This window comes from Capra hircus, chromosome 8, assembly GCF_001704415.2.
Source record: "Capra hircus breed San Clemente chromosome 8, ASM170441v1, whole genome shotgun sequence".
Classification (NCBI taxonomy): Eukaryota; Metazoa; Chordata; class Mammalia; order Artiodactyla; family Bovidae; genus Capra; species Capra hircus.
This window is the reverse complement of record NC_030815.1, coordinates 69,402,098-69,421,572: the sequence shown is the minus strand read 5'-3', so window position 1 is coordinate 69,421,572 and position 19,475 is coordinate 69,402,098. Positions and strand designations below refer to the sequence as shown.

General features: G+C 40.7%; 1 protein-coding gene across 4 annotated transcripts in view; it reads right to left on the bottom strand.

The window, feature by feature from the left end:
* PPP3CC (protein phosphatase 3 catalytic subunit gamma) overlaps positions 1-16,348 on the bottom strand; it is an 88,430-nt gene extending 72,082 nt beyond the window's left edge. For 2 of the 4 annotated variants that reach the window (XM_018052300.1, XM_018052301.1), the window contains exon 1: positions 15,986-16,346. In XM_018052300.1, the coding sequence (XP_017907789.1) occupies positions 15,986-16,034 (49 nt within the window). In that variant the 5' untranslated portion in view covers positions 16,035-16,346. Of the gene's footprint in view, positions 1-15,985 lie in introns of all 4 variants that reach the window. The other 2 variants (XM_018052297.1, XM_018052298.1) reach the window with 2 other exon arrangements.

Genomic DNA, 19,475 nt, shown 5'->3' with positions numbered 1-19,475 from the left:
GTAAGGTCAGATGTATAATTACCATATGAGGAGACTGTCGAGCAATTTTCCCCAAGGACTTTTACAACTTTACATTCCCACCAACAGTGCCTGAGAGCTTGTCACTGCACATCCTTATTAAAACTTGATAGCTGTCCCTTCAATTTCAGCCATTCTAATGGGTGTGTCATGGTAGCTCATTGCAGTTTTAATGTGTACTTCTGTAATAGCGAACGATACCAAATATCTTCTTGTCTACCACTGGCTATTTATACATCTTCATTTGTGACTTGTCTGTTCAAATCGTGCCCATTTTTAAATTTTGCTGGTTGGCTTATCACTGAGTTTTCTTTATATATTCTTTTTTTTTTCTTTTTTTTTTGTTTATTAAAAGTCCTCTGTAAGACACACCTAGTGTATTTTCTCCCAGTCCAAGGCTTGTCTTTCATTCTCTTAACAAAACATATTTAGAAGAACAAAAGATTTTAATTTTGATGAAGTCCAATTAGCAGTTTTTATAGTTCTTGGTTTTTGTGACTTAAGAAAACTTTGTCCACCCCAAAGTCAGAAAGATTTCTTCTAGGTTTTCCTTACAGTTCAGTCCAGTTCAGTCGCTCAGTCGTGTCCAACTCTTTGTGACCCCATGGACTGCAGCATGCCAGGCTTCCCTGTCCATCACCAACTTCCCAGAGCTTATCAAACTCATGTCCATCAAGTCGGTGATGCCACCCAACCATCTCATCCTGTCGTCCCATTCTTCTCCTGCCTGCAAACTTTCCTAGCATCAGGGTCTTTTCCAGTGAGTCAGCTCTTTGCATCAGATGGCCAAAGTATTGGAGTTTCAGCTTCAGTATCCGTCCTTCCAATTAATATTCAGGACTGATTTCCTTTAGGATGGACTGGTTGGATTTCACTGCAGTCCAAGGGACTCTCAAGAGTCTTCTCCAACACCACAGTTCAAAAGCATCAATTCTTCAGTGCTCAGCTTTCTTTGTGATCCAACTCTCACATGCATAGGTGACTACTGGAAAAACCACAGCTTTGACTAGATGGACCTTTGTTGACAAAGTAATGTCTCTGCTTTTAATACGCTGTCCTAGTTGGTCATAGCTTTTCTTCCAAGGAGTAAGTGCCTTTTAATTTCATGACTGCAGTTAACATCTGCAGTGATTTTGGAGCCCAAGAAAATAAAGTCTGTTACTGTTTCCACTGTTTCCCCATCTATTTGCCAACAAGTGATGGGATTGGGTGCCATGATCTTAGTTTTCTGAATGTTGAGTTTTAAGCCAACATTTTCACTCTCTTTCACTTTCATCAAGAGGCTCTTTAGTTCTTCTTCACTTCTGCCATAACGGTGGTATCATCTCCGTATCTGAGGTTATTGATATTTCTCCCAAGTTTACAAAAATGGTAACGTTTCGCTTTTACATTTAGGTCTGTGATCCATTATTAAATAAGCCTTGTGTAGGCTACGTGTCAGATTTTACTTTTCTCCACACGGATATCCAGTTGTCCCAACACCATTTGTTGTAAACGTTTTCTTTTCACTGCTGAATTGCCTTATCAAAAAAATCAAGTGACCATTTATGTGTAGCTCTATTTCTGGACTCTGCTCCTTTCCATTTATCTATCTGTCTGTGCTTTTCACCTTTACCACACTGTCTTGATTACTGTAGCTTTATAATGAGTCTTGAAATCAGTAGTGTGAGTCCTTCAAGCTTGTTCTTCCTTTTTAAAATCAGTTTGCTTACTATTTGCAATAGCCAAGTCATGGAAACAACCTAATTGTCCATCAACAGACGAATGGATAAAGATACGGTGTACACACACACACACACACACACACACACACACACACACACACAGGAATACTACTCAGTCATAAAAAAAGAATAAAATAATGTCATTTGCAGCAAACATGCATGGGCCTAGAGATACTCATACCAAGTGAAGTCTGAAAGAAAAAGACAAATATCATATGGTATCACTGACATGTATAATCTAAAATATGATACAAATGAACTTATTTACAAAACAGAAACAGACTCACAAGCATACAAAATAAATTTAGGGTTACAAAACAGGGAAGGAAGGGCTGAATTAGGAGTCTGGGCTTAGCAGATACAAACTATTATGAATAAAATGGATAAGTAAGGACCCACTGTAGAGCACAGGGAACTATACTCAAAATCCTGTAATCAACTATAGTAGTAAAGAATATATACATATTATATACATACAGCACGCCAGGCTTCCCTGTCCTCCACTGTCTCCCAGAGCTTGCTCAAGTTCATGTCCATGGAGTCAGTGATGATATGTAACCATCTCATCCTCTGCACCTCCTTCTCCTGCCCTCAATCTTTCCCAGCATCAGGGTCTCTTCCAATGAGTCAGTTCTTCGCTTCAGGTGGCCAAAGTACTGGAGCTTCAGCTTTAACATCAGTCCTTCTGGTGAATATTCAGGGTTGATTTCCTTTAGTATTTCTAGAAGTATGTTTGTTTAAATCATGAATGGGATGTTGAATTTTTGTCAAACAGTTTTTCTGAATTTACTGAGGTAATGCTATGTGTTTCTCCTTTATTCTGTTAATATGTAGATTATATTCATCGATTTTCAAATGTTAACACAACTTTGCATTACTGAGATAAATCCTACTTGATAATAACATGTTATTCTTTTTGTTAGTACATTAAATTTGCTAATATAAGTTAGCTACAATCTCTGATGCTAAATTATTTATACTGTGCTAGGTTGTCAAAAGTATCCAAAAAACACTTTTCAGTATAGGTTTCAGATTTCAACTTTCTTAACTATAGAGTCACAAAAAATAATAGTGATCATAATGATAATTGTTGTCTGCTAACTACAAAATAGCCATTATGCTGAGGGCTTTACATACATAGTCTCATCTAACCTAATAACTCTCTATGAAGTATTATTATCCCCACTTGACAAATGTGAAAACCAAGGCTCAGGGAAGTTAGAAACTTTGTCCAAAATCTCACAACTAGTAAGTAACTGGTGGAGCTGGAATCTGATCTCAGGTTGATTGATTCCAGAGACTAAGTTCCTTTGCTATAGCGAAAGTCACTCAGTCGTGCCTGACTCTTTCCAATCTGGATCATGGACTGTCCATGGAATTCTCCAGGCCAGAATACTGGAGTGGGTAGCCCTTCCCTTCTCCAGGGGATCTTCCTAACCCAGGGAATGAAATCCTGGTTTCCCACATCACAGGCAGATTCTTTTCCAGTTGAGCCACAAGGGAAGCCCAATAACTGAAGTAGGTAGCCTATCCCTTTTCCAGCAGATCTTCCCAAGTCGAGAATTGAAATGGGTCTCCTGCATTGCAGGAGGATTCTTTACCAATTGAGCTATCAGGGAAGTTCTTTGCTATAGGGCTTCATCAAATAATCTCTAATAGTTTTTCTTCATACATAAGTCAAAGTAAAAAAAAAAAAAAGGTTAGAATACAAATAATCTCTCTGGAAAGCCACTAAAATTTAAGTTTAAATGAGTACTATGTAGACATAGCACACAATAAATAAATTCATATGCAAATATACTCAAGAAAGCAAAAGAATTTTATACAATCCAGGATTTTACACAATTCAAGATTTTACAGAATTCATGGTTATACAATGTTACTAACTGAAAAATAAAACACTCAGTACCTAAAGAGATCTAAGTTCCTATAGCTGGCCTTCCTAAAATCCTATTTAATAGTGATTATTTGTTAAAACCTTAAGTTCTGAAATCTATAGGAGACAAAAAACTGCAAAGGTTCTTTAAGCAAAAGTAGAAAATACGAGGGAGGTAATTATATTCTAAGTTAAATAATTCAGTATTTATCAAGCATCTACTACATACTCATACTGTCTAGAAGGTAAGGTATAGATTATATAACTATAATACATAAGTTTACCTTAAAGAAATTTATATTCTATTTAAGCACACAAAATAATTAATGTAATGTCAATATTATATCAAAAAATAAGATGTAATGTCAACACAGAACAGTTAAGCAATATACTGTATTGGAAGTATTAGCTGTATGAAGATGGCTACAGAAATCGGGGAAGGGCATCAGAAAGTTGAAACCTGAGCTGGAAGTCTGGGTCTTCTGGAAATTCCAAAGCTACTTTCTCAATCCTCATTTTCAGGTATTTATTTCCACTCGTGGCACCAAAATAAAATAAACAGAAGGTATACTAAAAGGGATAAAAGAGGAAATTCGAAACACAGATGTAATATACTGCCTGTAGACCCAGATTTGATCTCTGGGTTGGAAAGATCCCCTGGACAAGGGAATGGCTACCCACTCCAGTAGTCTTGCCTGCAGAATTCCATGGACAGAGAAGTCTGGTGGGCTAATAAGTCCATGGGGTCACAAAGAGTCAGATATGACTGAATGACTAACACTTTATACATATTTTTAATGAAATAGTTAAAAAAATAAATTTACATAAAATGGTATAGAAAATAATATAAATACTATGAACACCCATGTACCTACCACATAGATTTAAAATATTAAGTCTGCCATATCTGTTTCAAATACTTTAAAGAACTAGAATGTTACAATTATAACTGAAGACAGCCTCCATCCTTTTCCTTCATCCCAGAGGTAATTAGTACCATTAAGTATTTGTGCATCATTCCCAATGTCAATTTCTTTATATATATATAATTTTGCTTAAATATATTTATATACAATATATTTAAAATTTTTATATATGTATCATACTGTGTATCCTTTTGTAACCTGGATTTTATATTCAATGCTGCTTGCCAGATTTATCTGGAATGAGACCAAGGTACCCATAATTCCTTCATTTTTTTTTTAAGCTCCACAGGTGATTTTGTTTGGTAATCAGAGTTCAGAATCATCATTCTAAGCCTTAATACATTTATCCAAGAAAGTTTTTAGTGCTCCCAAATTGCCAACATATTTTAACCTAGTTTTTGCCCTGAGACAGTTGCTATTAGATTACCTGGATTGTGGGGGAAAAAAAAAAAAAACCTATTGTATAATGCTTTCAACTCAGAAGCAAAAACCCTAATTAAATCAAGTTTATATATGATTCAAGACAATAAGCAAACTATAAAAATGAGTTTCTGAAGGGGATGGGTGTGGCAACAAAGGGGTAGTAACACAAGAGTCTCACGGTGGTGATTCGTTGAGGGTCTTGATTGTGGTTGTAGCTATAAACATGTGAAACTGCATACAGCTACACACACACACACACACACAAGTCCATGTATAACTGGTGAAACAAATAAGCTCTCTGGATTGCGCCAATGTCAATATCTTAATTTTGGCACAGTACTTTGGCAGTGTGAGATACTGACACTGCGGAAGAGACCTAGGGGAGGGTGTATAGGACTTTCCTGTACATTTCTTTGCAACATCTTGTAAATCTAAAATTATCAAAAAAATTTTTAATAAATTTTAAAAACTAAGTTCTTACAGTACACTGAAAAAATTCTGCAGCCTTTTCATGGTCAAATTCAACTCAGTACACTGCTTTAATATACATCCACTACATAAATGATACATAGTTTCATATGTCTAACATCTGATGCAGAACTGCATTAAAGAGAAAGACCACATTGGTGACAACCACGTTAATCCTGTAGGAAGTACAGGAGAGAAACCTTAAAAGTTACTGGCCTTTAAGCTATTATTTTTAGATTATTGTGTGGTCTTATCCTCATGGGACACTAGGATTTACCTAAATAGCTGTCTCTGTTCACTGCAAATAACCCTGCTTTCATTCCTATTTTAAGCCAACAAGCCTGCCCTACTTTTGCAGCTTATTTCCTAATCTCCTCACCTGCCTTTCCAATCATGAACCAGTTAAACACCACTTAAGAGGTTATATTAACTATTATTAGTGAAAGTGGTATGTACATTTCAGGTCCTTTAACAACTAATCAGAAAAAATTTTATTTCAATAATCTGAAATCACTCAGATTATTCTCTCTGTTCTTTGACAGTCACAGAATTCACCTGTCTTCAAGAAATCATAACTTTACAGTAATCATATGTGTTCAATAAAACTTGCACAATAGTAAAAAACAACAACAACAACAACTAACTTACTTTCATGAATAAATCCACCAATTATCTTTATTACTCTGGCCCTTCATTAAAACTACTTATTTTATTTTTAAACTTCCACAAAGCCTTAAGTCACAAGAATAAAAGGTACCAAGGCATACATACAAAAAAAAAAAACAAACCTCCCACAAATTAAGTCTTACCTAGTAGGGCCACCGACCAACCGTTAAAGTTTAAACTTGAAAGGATTATCAATTTATAGAGTGAAAGGGGCAAAAATTTCTTACCAGATATAGTCTATGGTTTAGTCATCCGCTCTTCCCAGTGGTATTAGTCATAGGAAGCTCCACGGTTCTAATTTTCTGTTACATCTTTGGGAAATTATCACAGACTATACTGAGTACTTTTCAAGACAGTAATTAAGCTTCTGAGCATAACCAAAAATATGTTGCTTATAGTAAGAACTCACCAAATATGTTTCTGAACACATGATTTTCAAAATTCTATCTATAGAAAAGGAAATTTTCACTATTTTGACTAAGCATTTAAGTTCTTTCAAAAGCTAAGGACACGAAAGTTGGAAAACATAAAATATAACACTGTTAAGCTATCATTGACATATACCACTTAAAATCAAACAGATCTGGGGTCAAATCTCACCAAGATTCAAGAATTCATTTAATAAAGAATAGCTAACATTTTTTTAAGCACGCACTATGGGCAATATGCTGAGCACTTTATATAATATGAAATATAATCTTTAAATTCTGAGGTAGGTACAGTTATCTCCCATTTTAAAATTCAAACAAGGAAAAGAAGTCACACAACTAGTAATTAGCAGTTCTCATGCTCTTTCCTACACTGTCTTCAATAAAGTTAAGTTTCTTAGGCTTTCACTTAGACATTTACTAAGCACCTATGGTCTAGGCACTGTATTCAGCATTAAGAATACACAGTTCTTAGAGACTTCCCTGGCAGTCCAATGTAAGACTCTACCTTCCGATGCAGTGGGTGCAGGTTCGATCCCTGGTCAGGGAGCTAAGATCCCACACGTCTTGGGGCTAAAAAACCAGACAGAAGCAATACTGTAACAAATTCAATAAAGACTTCAAAAACTGGTCCACACCAAAAAGTAAAATAAAAAATACAGTTCTTGCACTTGAAGAGAACAGTTTAGTACAAAGAATAAATTAGAAAGCGTTTCTAATTAGAAATTAGAATGAATAAAGAACATTAAAATGTTTTCAGAAATTTGTAAAGCAAGTGAGAGTGCTCATGGGAGCATGTAGGAGGCAAATATCTCATTCTTCTGATGAGGATGAGAGCAGCTAATACGTACTGAGCATTTACCAAGTGCCTGTCGCTGTACTCTATGGAGTTTATTTAATCCTTACAACTATCTGGCTTACCTGGTGGCTCAGCGGTAAAAAATCTGATCCAGGTTCAATCCCTGGGTCAGGAAGATCCCCTGGAAAAGGAAATGGTTTCCCATTCCAATATTCTTGCCTGGGAAATCCCATGGATAGAGGAGCCTGGCGGGCTACAGTCCATGGGATTACAAGAGTGGGACACGACTCAGCAATTAAACCACCACCACCATCCTACAAGCTAAGTTTTATCGTCCCTCTTCCTCAAATAGGGAAACTGAGGTAAAACAAAGGTAAGTGATTTGTCCAAGGTTATGCAGATACTAAAAGAAGCCGAATTTCAATCATTCATCTGACTTCAAAGCCCAAGTTCTAAAACAATTACTCATACAGCCTCCTAGTAAAAGAGAAAAAGTTTCTCAGCAGTCTTCTTGGCTAAATCCTGAAAGATAAATAGGAACTAGTCACGTTAGGGGGCAAGATTTTATATAGAAGTGGTGCAAAGAATCCTTTCACAGATACAGCACGGCATGGGATTCTAGGGGACAGCAAGGAGTAGGAACGTAGGTTTGGGAATGGGGGTGTGAAATAAGGAGGAAGTAACACAAGGTTAGAGGGTAAGCATGAGGGAAACTTCTGCATCAGCAAAGGTGGAGTTTACCCTACGGGCTGCAAGTGTTCATGAAGGATTTCAAGCACAAGAAAGATTCTTTATATCATCCAAGGATCATGATGGCATCACGAGATTAGATTAAATCGCCCTAGCAAGAGGCTCGGAGAAAGCAATGGCACCCCACTCCAGTACTCTTGCCTGGAAAATCCCATGGATGGAGGAGCCTGGTGGGCTGCAGTCCATGGGGTCGCGAAGAGTTGGAGCGACTTCACTTTCACTGAGCGACTTCACTTTTCACTTTCATGCACTGGAGAAGGAAACGGCAACCCACTCCAGTGTTCTTGCCTGGATAATCCCAGGGACAGGGGAGCCTGATGGTCTGCCGTCTATGGGGTCGCACAGAGTCGGACACGACTGAAGCGACTTAGCAGCAGCAGCAGCAGCAAGAGGCTACTGCAACAGTATTAATATAAGCAAGAAGTGAGAGAGGAAGATGAAGCAGTAGCTTATGTAGAAACCAGAAGTCCACAGAACTGAGTCTGATAGAATGGGATATGACATGTAAGGGACAGCAAAGAGTCTGGCCTGATTCCCAGGCTTGTCATCTGAGCCAGCGACTAAATGGGTAAGTGGTGTGATTAACAGGGATGGGAAATATACTTAGGAAATCCTTTCCATCTTCTCTCCTTCTTAGTCCTTTTTAATATTTATTTTATTCCTTTACCACTTTTCTCACTTCAGTCTCACCAAAAAGAAAAACAAGTCTGTTACAATATCTGTTTGGGTAATGTTTGAATGTTCCATAATTCTGAATTACATTTATAAGTCGATTAAGCCTGTTTGTTTGTTTTCAACACATAGCCATCAAAATAATCTTGCTCTCTCCTTAATGGAATCACTGCCAACTGATCACTGACAGTTTTCAGTTGCCCCTCGTCCTTCTCCTCTTCTTCATTAGGCCATTTCCCTTCTCTGAACTTATTTACCCCTCCTCTCAATTCCTTTAGTCAAGTACACTTTGTTTCTCCATCTTTACTTCTGCATGCTCTTCCATGCCCGACTATGTAGCTGCAACAACCTCTTTTCCTACTAAACAAGTAGCCATCACTCCATGTCAGCTGTATATACTTTAAAACTCATGTTCTAAACAAAACAAAACAAAACTCATGTTCTTCTCTTCAGCATGCCTTCACTGGGCCACCAGTGCATCCTCAAATTGACAGTGCCTTTCCCGAGTCTGGTTACTGGAGGCATCTCTTAATTGTACTCTTTTTTTCTCTCTCCAACTTTATATTCTGAAACACTGAAATTCTATCAAAAAGTGAAAGAATACTAAGATGAATATCCATTTGCTCTTCACTCATACTCCCCACTGGACTTCCCAGAGGTCCTAGTGGTAAAGAACCTGCCTGCCAATGCCAGAGACACAAGAGACATGGGTTCGATACCCGGGTCAGGAAGATCCCCTGGAAAAGGAAATGGCAACCCACTCAAGTATTCTTGCCTGGAGAATTCCATGGACAGAGGAGCCTGGCAGGCTACAGCCCACTGGGTCACAAAGAACCCAACGCAACTGAAGCAACTTAGCATAGACCACGGTAAACATTTTGCCACTTTTGCTTTCTCTTTCAACAAACAGATTTCTTTTCCCTAAACCATTTGAAAACAAATGGCAGACATCATGACATTTCAATCTAAATGCTTCATCAGGTATCACCTCAGAATAGGAACATTATCCTTTATGACCACAATAGCCTATCACATACCCAAGACATTTAATTTTGAATTTCTATATCTAATATATACTCCATATTCAAATTTGCCCAGTTGTCCTAAAAATGTCCTCCATGGCTCATTCATCTTCCCCATCCAGCCTTGGCACTGTACTTGACTGCCATTTCTCTTTCATCTTCTCTCATCTAGAATACTCCTCTTGCCTTTTTAATTTTTCATCACTGTGACATTTTTGAAAAGTTCAGACCATTTGTCTTACAGAAAGTCCCATAAGTTGGATTTGTCTGATTATTTACTATAACTAGATAAAGGTTAAATATTTTTAACAAGGGTTACAGGTGGCTCAGTTGTAAAGAATCTACCTGCAATACAAGAGATGTGGGTTCAATCCCTGGGTCAGGTAGATCACTGGAGAAGGAAATGGCAACCCATTCCAGTATTCCTGCTTGAGAAATCCCAGGGTCAAAGGAGCTTGGTGGGCTACAGGCCGGGGGACACAAAGAATCAGACTCGACCTAGCGATTAAATAATAATTATCTCCTAGTGCTTATTTCATTCAGAATTTCACTCTCTTGGGCTGACACTGTCTGGACATTGCACCAAAACATCATGACTTGTTAGCATTCAATAAATCTAATAACAATCATCAAAGATACACATTCACTTAGCCAACTAGTATAGCGTATTTTTCTGTCAACCAAGCTAGAGAGCCTAGTTACTAAGTTATACCCTCTTCTAATAACAAAGACTCAGGAAACTAAAAGATTTCATGATAAAAATCTAGTTTGCCAAGAAAATAAAACTGAATATAAGGAACCAAAATTCTCTCTGCATACATCTGAATAATTAGGCAGATTATAAAGATAACGAAATCAGACATGACTTAGGTTAGGATGAAATTTTTAGACCTCAGCTTTTTATCTTTGAATGAAGCTAAAATTTAACATAAAAATGTTAAAACAGAATGCTATATTCTATTAATGACTGCACCAAAGGAGGATGATTTAAAAATACCTCTTTATTTCTATTAGTCCTTTAGCAATTAAGTAGCAGCAAAGCCCCAAAATGACTACAAATATAACAGAGTTAGTTGAATAATTTTGTCTCTTTTCCCAAAAATGTTACTTTAATGGAAAGATACTCTGTTATCAAATACTGCTTAGGAAAAAGTTTTTAATCACTTCTTTAATTCACTTTAAGTAATGAGTCCTTCTGGCGCTAGTGGTAAAGAATCCGCCTGCCAGTGCAGAAGATGTAAGCGACAGGGGTTCGATCCGTGAGTCAGGAAGACCCTCTGGAGGAGGGCCTGGTAACCCACTACAGTATCATCCATTGCCTAGAGAATCCCACGGACAGACGAGCCTCGCGGGCTACGCTCCATAGGATCGCAAAGAGTCAGACACAACTGAAGCGACTTAACATGCACACAAGTCCTTAGCATTTGTCTCTCCAACGATCCAGTAGCTTTTTTTTAACTCTACAGTAAAATGTGCTGTTACTTTATAGAAGAAAATTTTATTATCAAGTGTCTGATATAATAAGGCCTTTATCACAATCACTATCATACAGGTAAAAAGAACACCTTATTCTTACTAAAAAAAAAAAAGTTTAAATTAAGAGATCCTTTCTGAATTTTGAGACTTTCACTTAAGAGGTGTGAGTTTCAAACAGTCTCGGATGTCCAAGTGTTCAGATAGTTTGGCAGCTTATTAATTACAACGGTAAACTAAGCATAACTGAAATACTTTTGACAAATTCAACAGATGTGTGCTACATGACTTGCTCACAATGAATATTTATCCTCGAAAATATTTCTAGGTTGGTACTGTATCAAATGATTGAAAATATAAGGGATCAAAATATGAATATGAGCACTTTCAGATCATTGTCATGTTGACTGAAACCATTATGAAAGGATTTAGGTAAAATTACCATATTTACATTAAAAGAATATGATTTGCACAATAAAAGGTTTAACATGACATATATTAAATTCAAAGCATTCCAGTAGATGGAAATACAGCTGATCTTGAATAAGGAGAGGCTGAAGGGTGCCAACGCTGCACCCACTAGAAAGTCCGCTACAACTTACAGTTAGCCCTCTGTACACACACAGGTGGTTTCTCCATACCCAAAGTTCCTCCGTATCCACAGTTCTACATCCTTGGATTCAACCATCTTCAGATCATGTAGCACCATAGGATACTATTGAGAAGATCCATGTATAACTGGGCCTACAGTTCAAACCTGTGTTGCTCAAGGCTCAACTGTATGAAAAGTATTAATGAAAGTAGAGTAATGAAAAGTATTAACAGCAGTTGCTTCTGTAAGGAACGAATACGAAGCCTTTGTTTTCTTCCCTTTTGCCTTCCACAATTTATAGGGTTAAGCATATATTTACAAGAAAAAATAATTTTAACCCTTGGTAAATTCATTCTCATGATATGAAAATGGGAGAGGGAACGAACAGAAAATAAAAGCGGTATAAGTACCAGAGACAGAAGGGTTCAGGGTATACTAGTGGAAACAGTCATTTCTGGTCACACTACTCTTCTTAAAAAATTTTAAGAAAGCCGTGTGTGCGTGCCAAGTCGCTTCAGTTGTGTCCAGCTCTCTGCGACCCTACGGACGGGAATCTCCTGGCAAGAATAATGGAGTGGGTTGTCATTCCCTTCTCCAGGGGATCTTTCCAACCCAAGGATGGAACCTGTGTCTCGTGTATCTCCCGCACTGGCAGGCAGGTTCTTCACCACTGGAGTTTCCTGGGAAGTCCAAGAAAGCCACAGCCACATTCAGTCCCAGTGCCAGAATATTAAACAGCCAGTAGTCTTCAGGGCGTGCTACAAGTGACAGTACCTTCTCTGACTATACAATCTACTGGAATTTCAGGAGAGTGGGAGAACTGTGTCAAAAAAGAAACCTGACTTCTGTTAAAATCCATTCAGCCACCAAGGAACAAACTTAGACGATGCATTCTCCCTATCTGTCATGTAATGCACAGTGAAATTTCCTTGTTGCTGCTGGAAAGATTCAGTCCAGAGGAATAAAAACTTTTTATAAAAATCACTGTCAAAGGAAAAAAAAAAAATAAACCAATCCCTCCAATAGGAAAAGAAACTTGGAAACCAGAAAAAAAAAAATCAAGCTGAAAGATTTTCACAATTCAATTGTTTGAATTTCTGCTCCAGACACAAGTAGTGATGCTCTAGTGCATATGGACTGTTCTAGAAACTCACACAAAGATTAATTCTTAAAACAAAGAGCAAAAAATGAGCACCCATTGGGAGTACACTGCAGATGGCTCTCCATAAACATCTAATGAGTGAGTGAAATCATAAGAATTTTTAATCTTTTAAACACAAAATGAACACCTTCAACTGGGAGAGAAGAAACCAGCTGCCAGGGAATACAAGACAGACTGTATTATTGGTTTCTATGCTGTTATCCTTGGGATTCCACCCAGACGTCCTTTAAATTATAGAAGAGGTATTTTCCTCAGAACAACTTCTTAACTGGTAATTTCATATGCTTTCTGATTCTGATATTTTTCAAATGGTTCATAATACTACATTGTCTTAAGCTTTTCACATCCATTATGTCATTTGCATGGCTGAGATGCTTGAGGAAGAAAGTATTATTAACTCTATTTTGCAGATGAGATTATTGAAGCAAAAAAAAAGGGGGGGGGGAGTTTAACTAAAAAGGCAAGGTTAGAAAAAAAACAGACAAGGTCACACACAAGGAAGCTTGAGAAGCAGGAGTAAAACCACTGGTCTAGTCCTTCATTTTAGGCAAGCTGCTGTTTAAAAGACACTTAAAATACAAATCACTCCCACCCACCCACTCTTCTCCACCATTTGCTCAAGCAAAACAATTAAGTAGACTTTAAAGTGAACAGGAAATGACAGAACCAAAAATAACTGGGGTGTGGTCTCACCTCTGAAAAAGATTTCCAGCTGTGAATAAATGCAAACAATTCTGGCCAGACAAGATAACATTAGATCAGATTTAGAACCCAATACAACCAGGGGACCTTAGCTATAAATACAGTGACACCTTACTTTCTTAGAATAAACCTCAATATTTCAAACTCAGGAAAATGTAGATAAAAAGCAAGGTAAGTCACCAAGAAGCCACAATTGCTGTGCTCAAGTTCTCATGCTCAAGTTTTTACATACTAGACAAACCCATACAATCTAAGGCTTGAAATCATTCATGTTTCATTTCTTTAAGAGTAATCTGATAACACAGTCATTTATAATTTCCCCAAAAAACAAATGTGAATCATACAGACTATGAGGGTGTTCACTTAACTATGGGCATGCCTAGCAATAAGTCAGCACCTGCATATTAGCGGCATTTTACTTTACTTCTGTATTTAACGATTTGAAAGGGTCATTTTAAAATGACCTTTGTATCTTTTATATCATTTCCTTTATAGCTTATTGCACGTTATGGTAGAAATTACGTGCTACAATGGCGATCAGAATTTGAGATCTGTAAAGGTCTGAGGACTACCACTAAGCTTCACTCAGATCCTATTTATTCTGACTTGACACACTATTCTGGTTTATCTGGTTTCCCTGCCTACTTCAGCTTATAAGTGGCAGATTAGAAGGGCATATTTTGACAGATAAAGAACAGTACTGAAGGAGATAAACTAAAAACAGACAAAAGCACTAAACTGGTATAGCAGTGAGGAGTCATTTTAGCACAGGAGGAAACTGCCAACACCCTTATATAGCAGAATGCACCGGCCATATTAACTGCATGGGACAGAAATTAATGTACATGATGATGACCTTGATTTATCAAAGAAGACTGTCTAATAGATTCTAAATCTTAAAGAGATGGTTATATACCCTTGATGAGTTATATACTATGAAAACTGACATTAAAATGGTCAAAATAATTTAGCAGTTAAAGGGCTGTCAGTTAGATGACCAATTCTCTTAAATCTCTAATGATAGCAGACAAATGCTGAGGAGGTAAATCTCAAAAATCCCATTATATTTAATAAATATTATATAGTGCAGATAATTAACATTTATGATCAACACTTATGATGATGACTTTCTGGGTGGAAACTACATGATACATTAAAATTATATACTGCAGACAATCAACTTTTATGATGCTTAATGTTTCTGGAGGGGGGGGGGGGGCCTAAGTTATAACTAAAACTCTTTCCCTTCATTGACCATTCAATCATTTTTCTCCACTAAGAGAAAAATGTTTTCTCATCACCAATCTTGGTTTCTTTTCTCCATATAATTACCAAAATAAAAAAATAAAAGTATTTTAAGAGTTCTCCCCACTTACAACTAACCCCTTTAATCTAGAGGTCACTAACACACCTGGATCTTGGTATATTCCCTTCTTATAAAATAGTGCTTTCAAACCCAGTATTAAAACTCAGAGAGAAGAGTTGTACTTAAGTCTTATGTCTGAACAAAAGAAGCACATAAATTAGTGGTTATGTTTAAACCACTAATCTTATTTTAAGGGCAGAAACAACTACAACATAAGGAACGCTTTAGTCGATGTTGGACACCTGAATCAGAGAATATCATTTTCCAAGTCTCTATGGCCAAAAGGAAAATAAAACAACAATCATGTCAAGAGATCTGTAGATCCCTTTCAAATATCATAAAATGAATTTATTTGTATTTATTTCACTATATTGTTTCTTTTAGTAATAACAGTGACGTGATGATCTGGAGAAAGTGGGCTAAAAGGTACATGGTATTCATACTTAAAAAAGGTTGGGGAAGGGGCAAGAAATATCTGACCTTTCAGAAGAGGAGCGGCAGAAAGATCTGACTTGGAAGAGCCTACTTAACACCCTGCCCACATCACCCTAGATGGCTTCCCCCCAGGTAAGAGACTAAAAAGATGGAGATCCAGACTCTTTAGGGGTTGATAGGATTAGAAACACCCACCCTGCCTGGAAATCCGACACTACTGGAGATAAACGAGCAATCCCCAGCTAGCTACTGGTCCAGGTGCCACAGAAAACGCCTGGCGCCCCCGCCGGGCAGCCCCGGTGGGGATCCCCGCCTCCCGTCTCCCACACCCCTCCAGGTCCTCCTCCGGGATGGGCGCCGCCCGGGACCCCGCCGCCCCCCCGACTCCAGTCCTCGGCTCCTTCCCTCCCTCCGGCCCCGAGCCATCGCCCGGCCGAGGGCCGTTTCCCGCCGATCGACTGGAAGGCCTGGCCCGCTTGGCACCTTTGATGACGCGTTCGGTGGTGGAGAGGTGGAGGTTCCTCCCAGACATGATCCCCTCGGCCTCCTCCCGGTCCGGGGAGATCTCCAGACGTGCGCCCCCGCCTTCGCCTCCAGCGATCTCGGCTCCCCGGGGCCGGTCAACCGGCCGTGCCCCGGCCCCGCTTAATCAGGGCGGCCAAGGCACCAGAAGGAGGCGGCTGCAGCAGCCCGGCCTCGAATCCCACGGACACTATGCGGGCCCACTGACCGCTCCCTCCCGCGGCGCCGAGTCGGGAGCGCCCGCGACAGCAGATCAGGGAGGCTACGCGGGCAGCCGCGGCTGCGCGCGGCCGAGACTTGTGCGCGCGGCCGGGCTCGTGCGCGCGCGCGCGCTCTCCCCCTGCTCGGCACCTCCCCAGCTTCCCTGCGGCGCGCGCGCCGCCGCCGCCGCGGTTACAGCGCCGAGGCCTTGAGCTCCGCAAGTTGCCCGGCAGCTTGGTCGCCTGACCTCCAGCCCCGGGGCAGTAGACAACCTCGGCTTTACAGTTCGCGCGGAGCCCCCGGACCCGCGCCGCCGCCCTCCGTACACGCGCCTTTCCTTTCTCTCCTCCAGTTTCCGAAAGTCGGTCTTCCCCCTCTCCTCTGCCTGCCCTCCCCTGCAGATCTGACTGCTTCTCAGCTGCCTGCGCCGCCCGGGCCTGGAGCACCTAACACCGGGCCCTGGATCCCGCACCCAAAGGCCCAGCGGAACCGCGGCCATCTTGTGACCCGGCCCGAGCGTGCCGGCGGCTGTCTGGCGGAGCCGTGCGCATCCTGTCCGCCTGGGATCACCTTGCAGGGCGCCCTCGTCCTCCCAGACCTTCCCCACGGCGGGGCCTCCCTCCCTTTCCTCGGGGTCTCCACTCCACTCTGTCTCTAGGAGTCGTTTTCAGTTTGATCCAGCTCCTTCCCACAGCTTACCCTCCCCCCAGTCACCAAACCCATTTAAACCCCTGGTTTAAGTTGTCATATTTGTCGAGAGAGCACCTAGTATATAGTGAGAACGATCGCGTGCATCCTAGTTCTAACCTAGTAGTGGGGAGTGGAGGGGGGTGGTTTCCGAGTGGGTGGGTAAGAGCTCCCCCCCCACACACACACCCCGACAGGTGCCGCAGCCTCCTAGCTTCCTTTCCACTTGTCAGAAAGGGGACCGCAGCCCCCTCCCGGGAGCCCCTGGGCCAGATCTCCTCTGTGCAGGGAACTGACCTGTAAGTTCTGCGTGCCACCTAACACAGGTGGAAGCAGTCCTTCTTCCCCTTTGACACAGTGACACAGTACCTGCCTCCCCCGACATTCTTACCTGTAAAACGATGGGCAAGTCTCGGTAGAGTCAATAATCTGGCTGACCTTTTCTCTCCTTGAATTGTAAGCCTAGTATAGAAACTGTCTTCTAGTATGCTGCTGCTGCTGCTGCTAAGTCGCGTCAGTCCTGTCCGACTCTGTGCGATCCCATAGACAGCAGCCCACCAGGCTCCGCCATCCCTGGGATTCTCCAGGCAAGAACACTGGAGTGGGTTGCCATTTCCTTCTCCAATGCATGAAAGTGAAAAGTGAAAGTGAAGTCGCTCAGTTGTGTCCCTGTCTGACTCTTCGCGACCCCATGGACTGTAGCCCACCAGGCTCCTCCATCCATGGGATTTTCCAGGCAAGAGTACTGGAGTGGGGTGCCATTGCCTTCTCGGATCTTCTAGTATAGTGCCTGGCAAAGACAAAAGTATTTTGATTTTAGTCCTGATAGTGGAATGTTAAAACTGGAATCCAAGGAGGTATATGCAAATTACAGGGAAACCAATCTTAACAGTCACTGTGGTGGCCAGTGAGTAGTCATAAGTGGCTCTGTACATTTAGAGTAAATAAAACAAATATTTATTTCCTCAAGTGTACTAGCCACATTTGAATCATTCACTAACTACCTGTGGCTAGTGACTAATTGGATGTGGTAGAATAAGACCTAATGCAAAGAGCCATCCCACTGGAAAAGACCCTGATGCTGGGAAAGATTGAAGGCAAAATGAGAGGAAGGCAGAGGATGAGATAGATGGTTCCTTAGCATCACTGACACAATGGACATGAATCTGAGCAAACTCTGGAAGATAGTGAAGGACAGGGAGACCTGGCGTGCTGTAGTCCACGGGGTCTCAAAGAGTCAGGCACAACTGAGCAACTGAACAATTACAACGGACTAGGACACTTCCATCATCGCAGAAAGTTCTTTTGGACAGCTCCCAGCTAAAAGATTATAGAGCTTAACCCAAATCTCCTTTAACCTAGATTTATGTAATGGGACCAACCTAGACAGCATATTAAAAAGCAGAGACATTGCTTTGCCAACAAAGGTCCGTCTAGTCAAAGGGAGAAGGGGACGACAGAGGATGAGATGGTTGGATGGCGTCACCAACTCAATGGACGCGAGTTTGAGTAAACTCTGGAAGTTGGTGATGGACAGGGAAGCCTGACATGCTGCAGTCCATGGGGTTGCAAAGAGTCGGTCATGACTGAGCGACTGAACTGAGCTGACTGATGTAATGGGAGGTGATCTGGGCATATACACTAGAGCCAGACCCTGAATTATGCTTTGCAGTTTTTTTTTTAATTGGAGGTTAATTGCTTTACAATGTGGTGTTAGTTTCTGCTATACAAGGAAGTGAATCAGCTATATGTATAAATATATCCCTTCCCGCTTGTGTCTCCCTCCCACCCCACTCCCCCCAGCCTACCCCTCTAGGTCATAGTATATGAGCACAGAGCTGAACTTCCTGTGCTATACGGCAGCTTCCCACTAGCTAGCTATCGTACTTACACATGGTGGTGTACATATGTCAATCATATTCATTCAATTCATGCCACCCTCCTCATCCCCACCTGTGTCCACATGTCTGTTCTATCAGCTGCGTCTCTATTCCTGCCCTTGCCTTGTAGTTTTGACCTAAAGGCAATTCATGGCAACTCTAGGAAGACTGGAGCCCTTCAGGAACTGGACAGATTTTGGTTCTGTGTTCTTGGGTCTTGATTTCAGGCTTTCACCAGAGAGAATTGTTCAGAGATTCTGAGGAAGTTCCTCAACTATGAAGTAACCAGAGCTTCACACCTCTATCAAACAGATCAACTTTCTAGTGGTCAAAAATATACTGGTTCCTGCTGCTGCTGCTGCTAAGTCACTCCAGTCGTGTCCGACTCTGTGCGACCCCATAGATGGCAGCCCACCAGGCTCCCCACTCCCTGGGATTCTCCCGGCAAGAACACTGGAGTGGGTTGCCATTTCCTTCTCCAATGCATGAAAGTGAAGTCGTTCAGTCATGTCCGACCCTCAGCGACCCCATGGACTGCAGCCTACCAGGCATAGTAGAGGCTAAAATTCATCTAGAAGAATGTACGCAAGATGACTAAAAACAAAGAGTTTAAGAAAACACTGCAAACCGACATGAAGAGATGGGTTATTCAATAATAGTAGTGGGGAAATTAACCAACTATC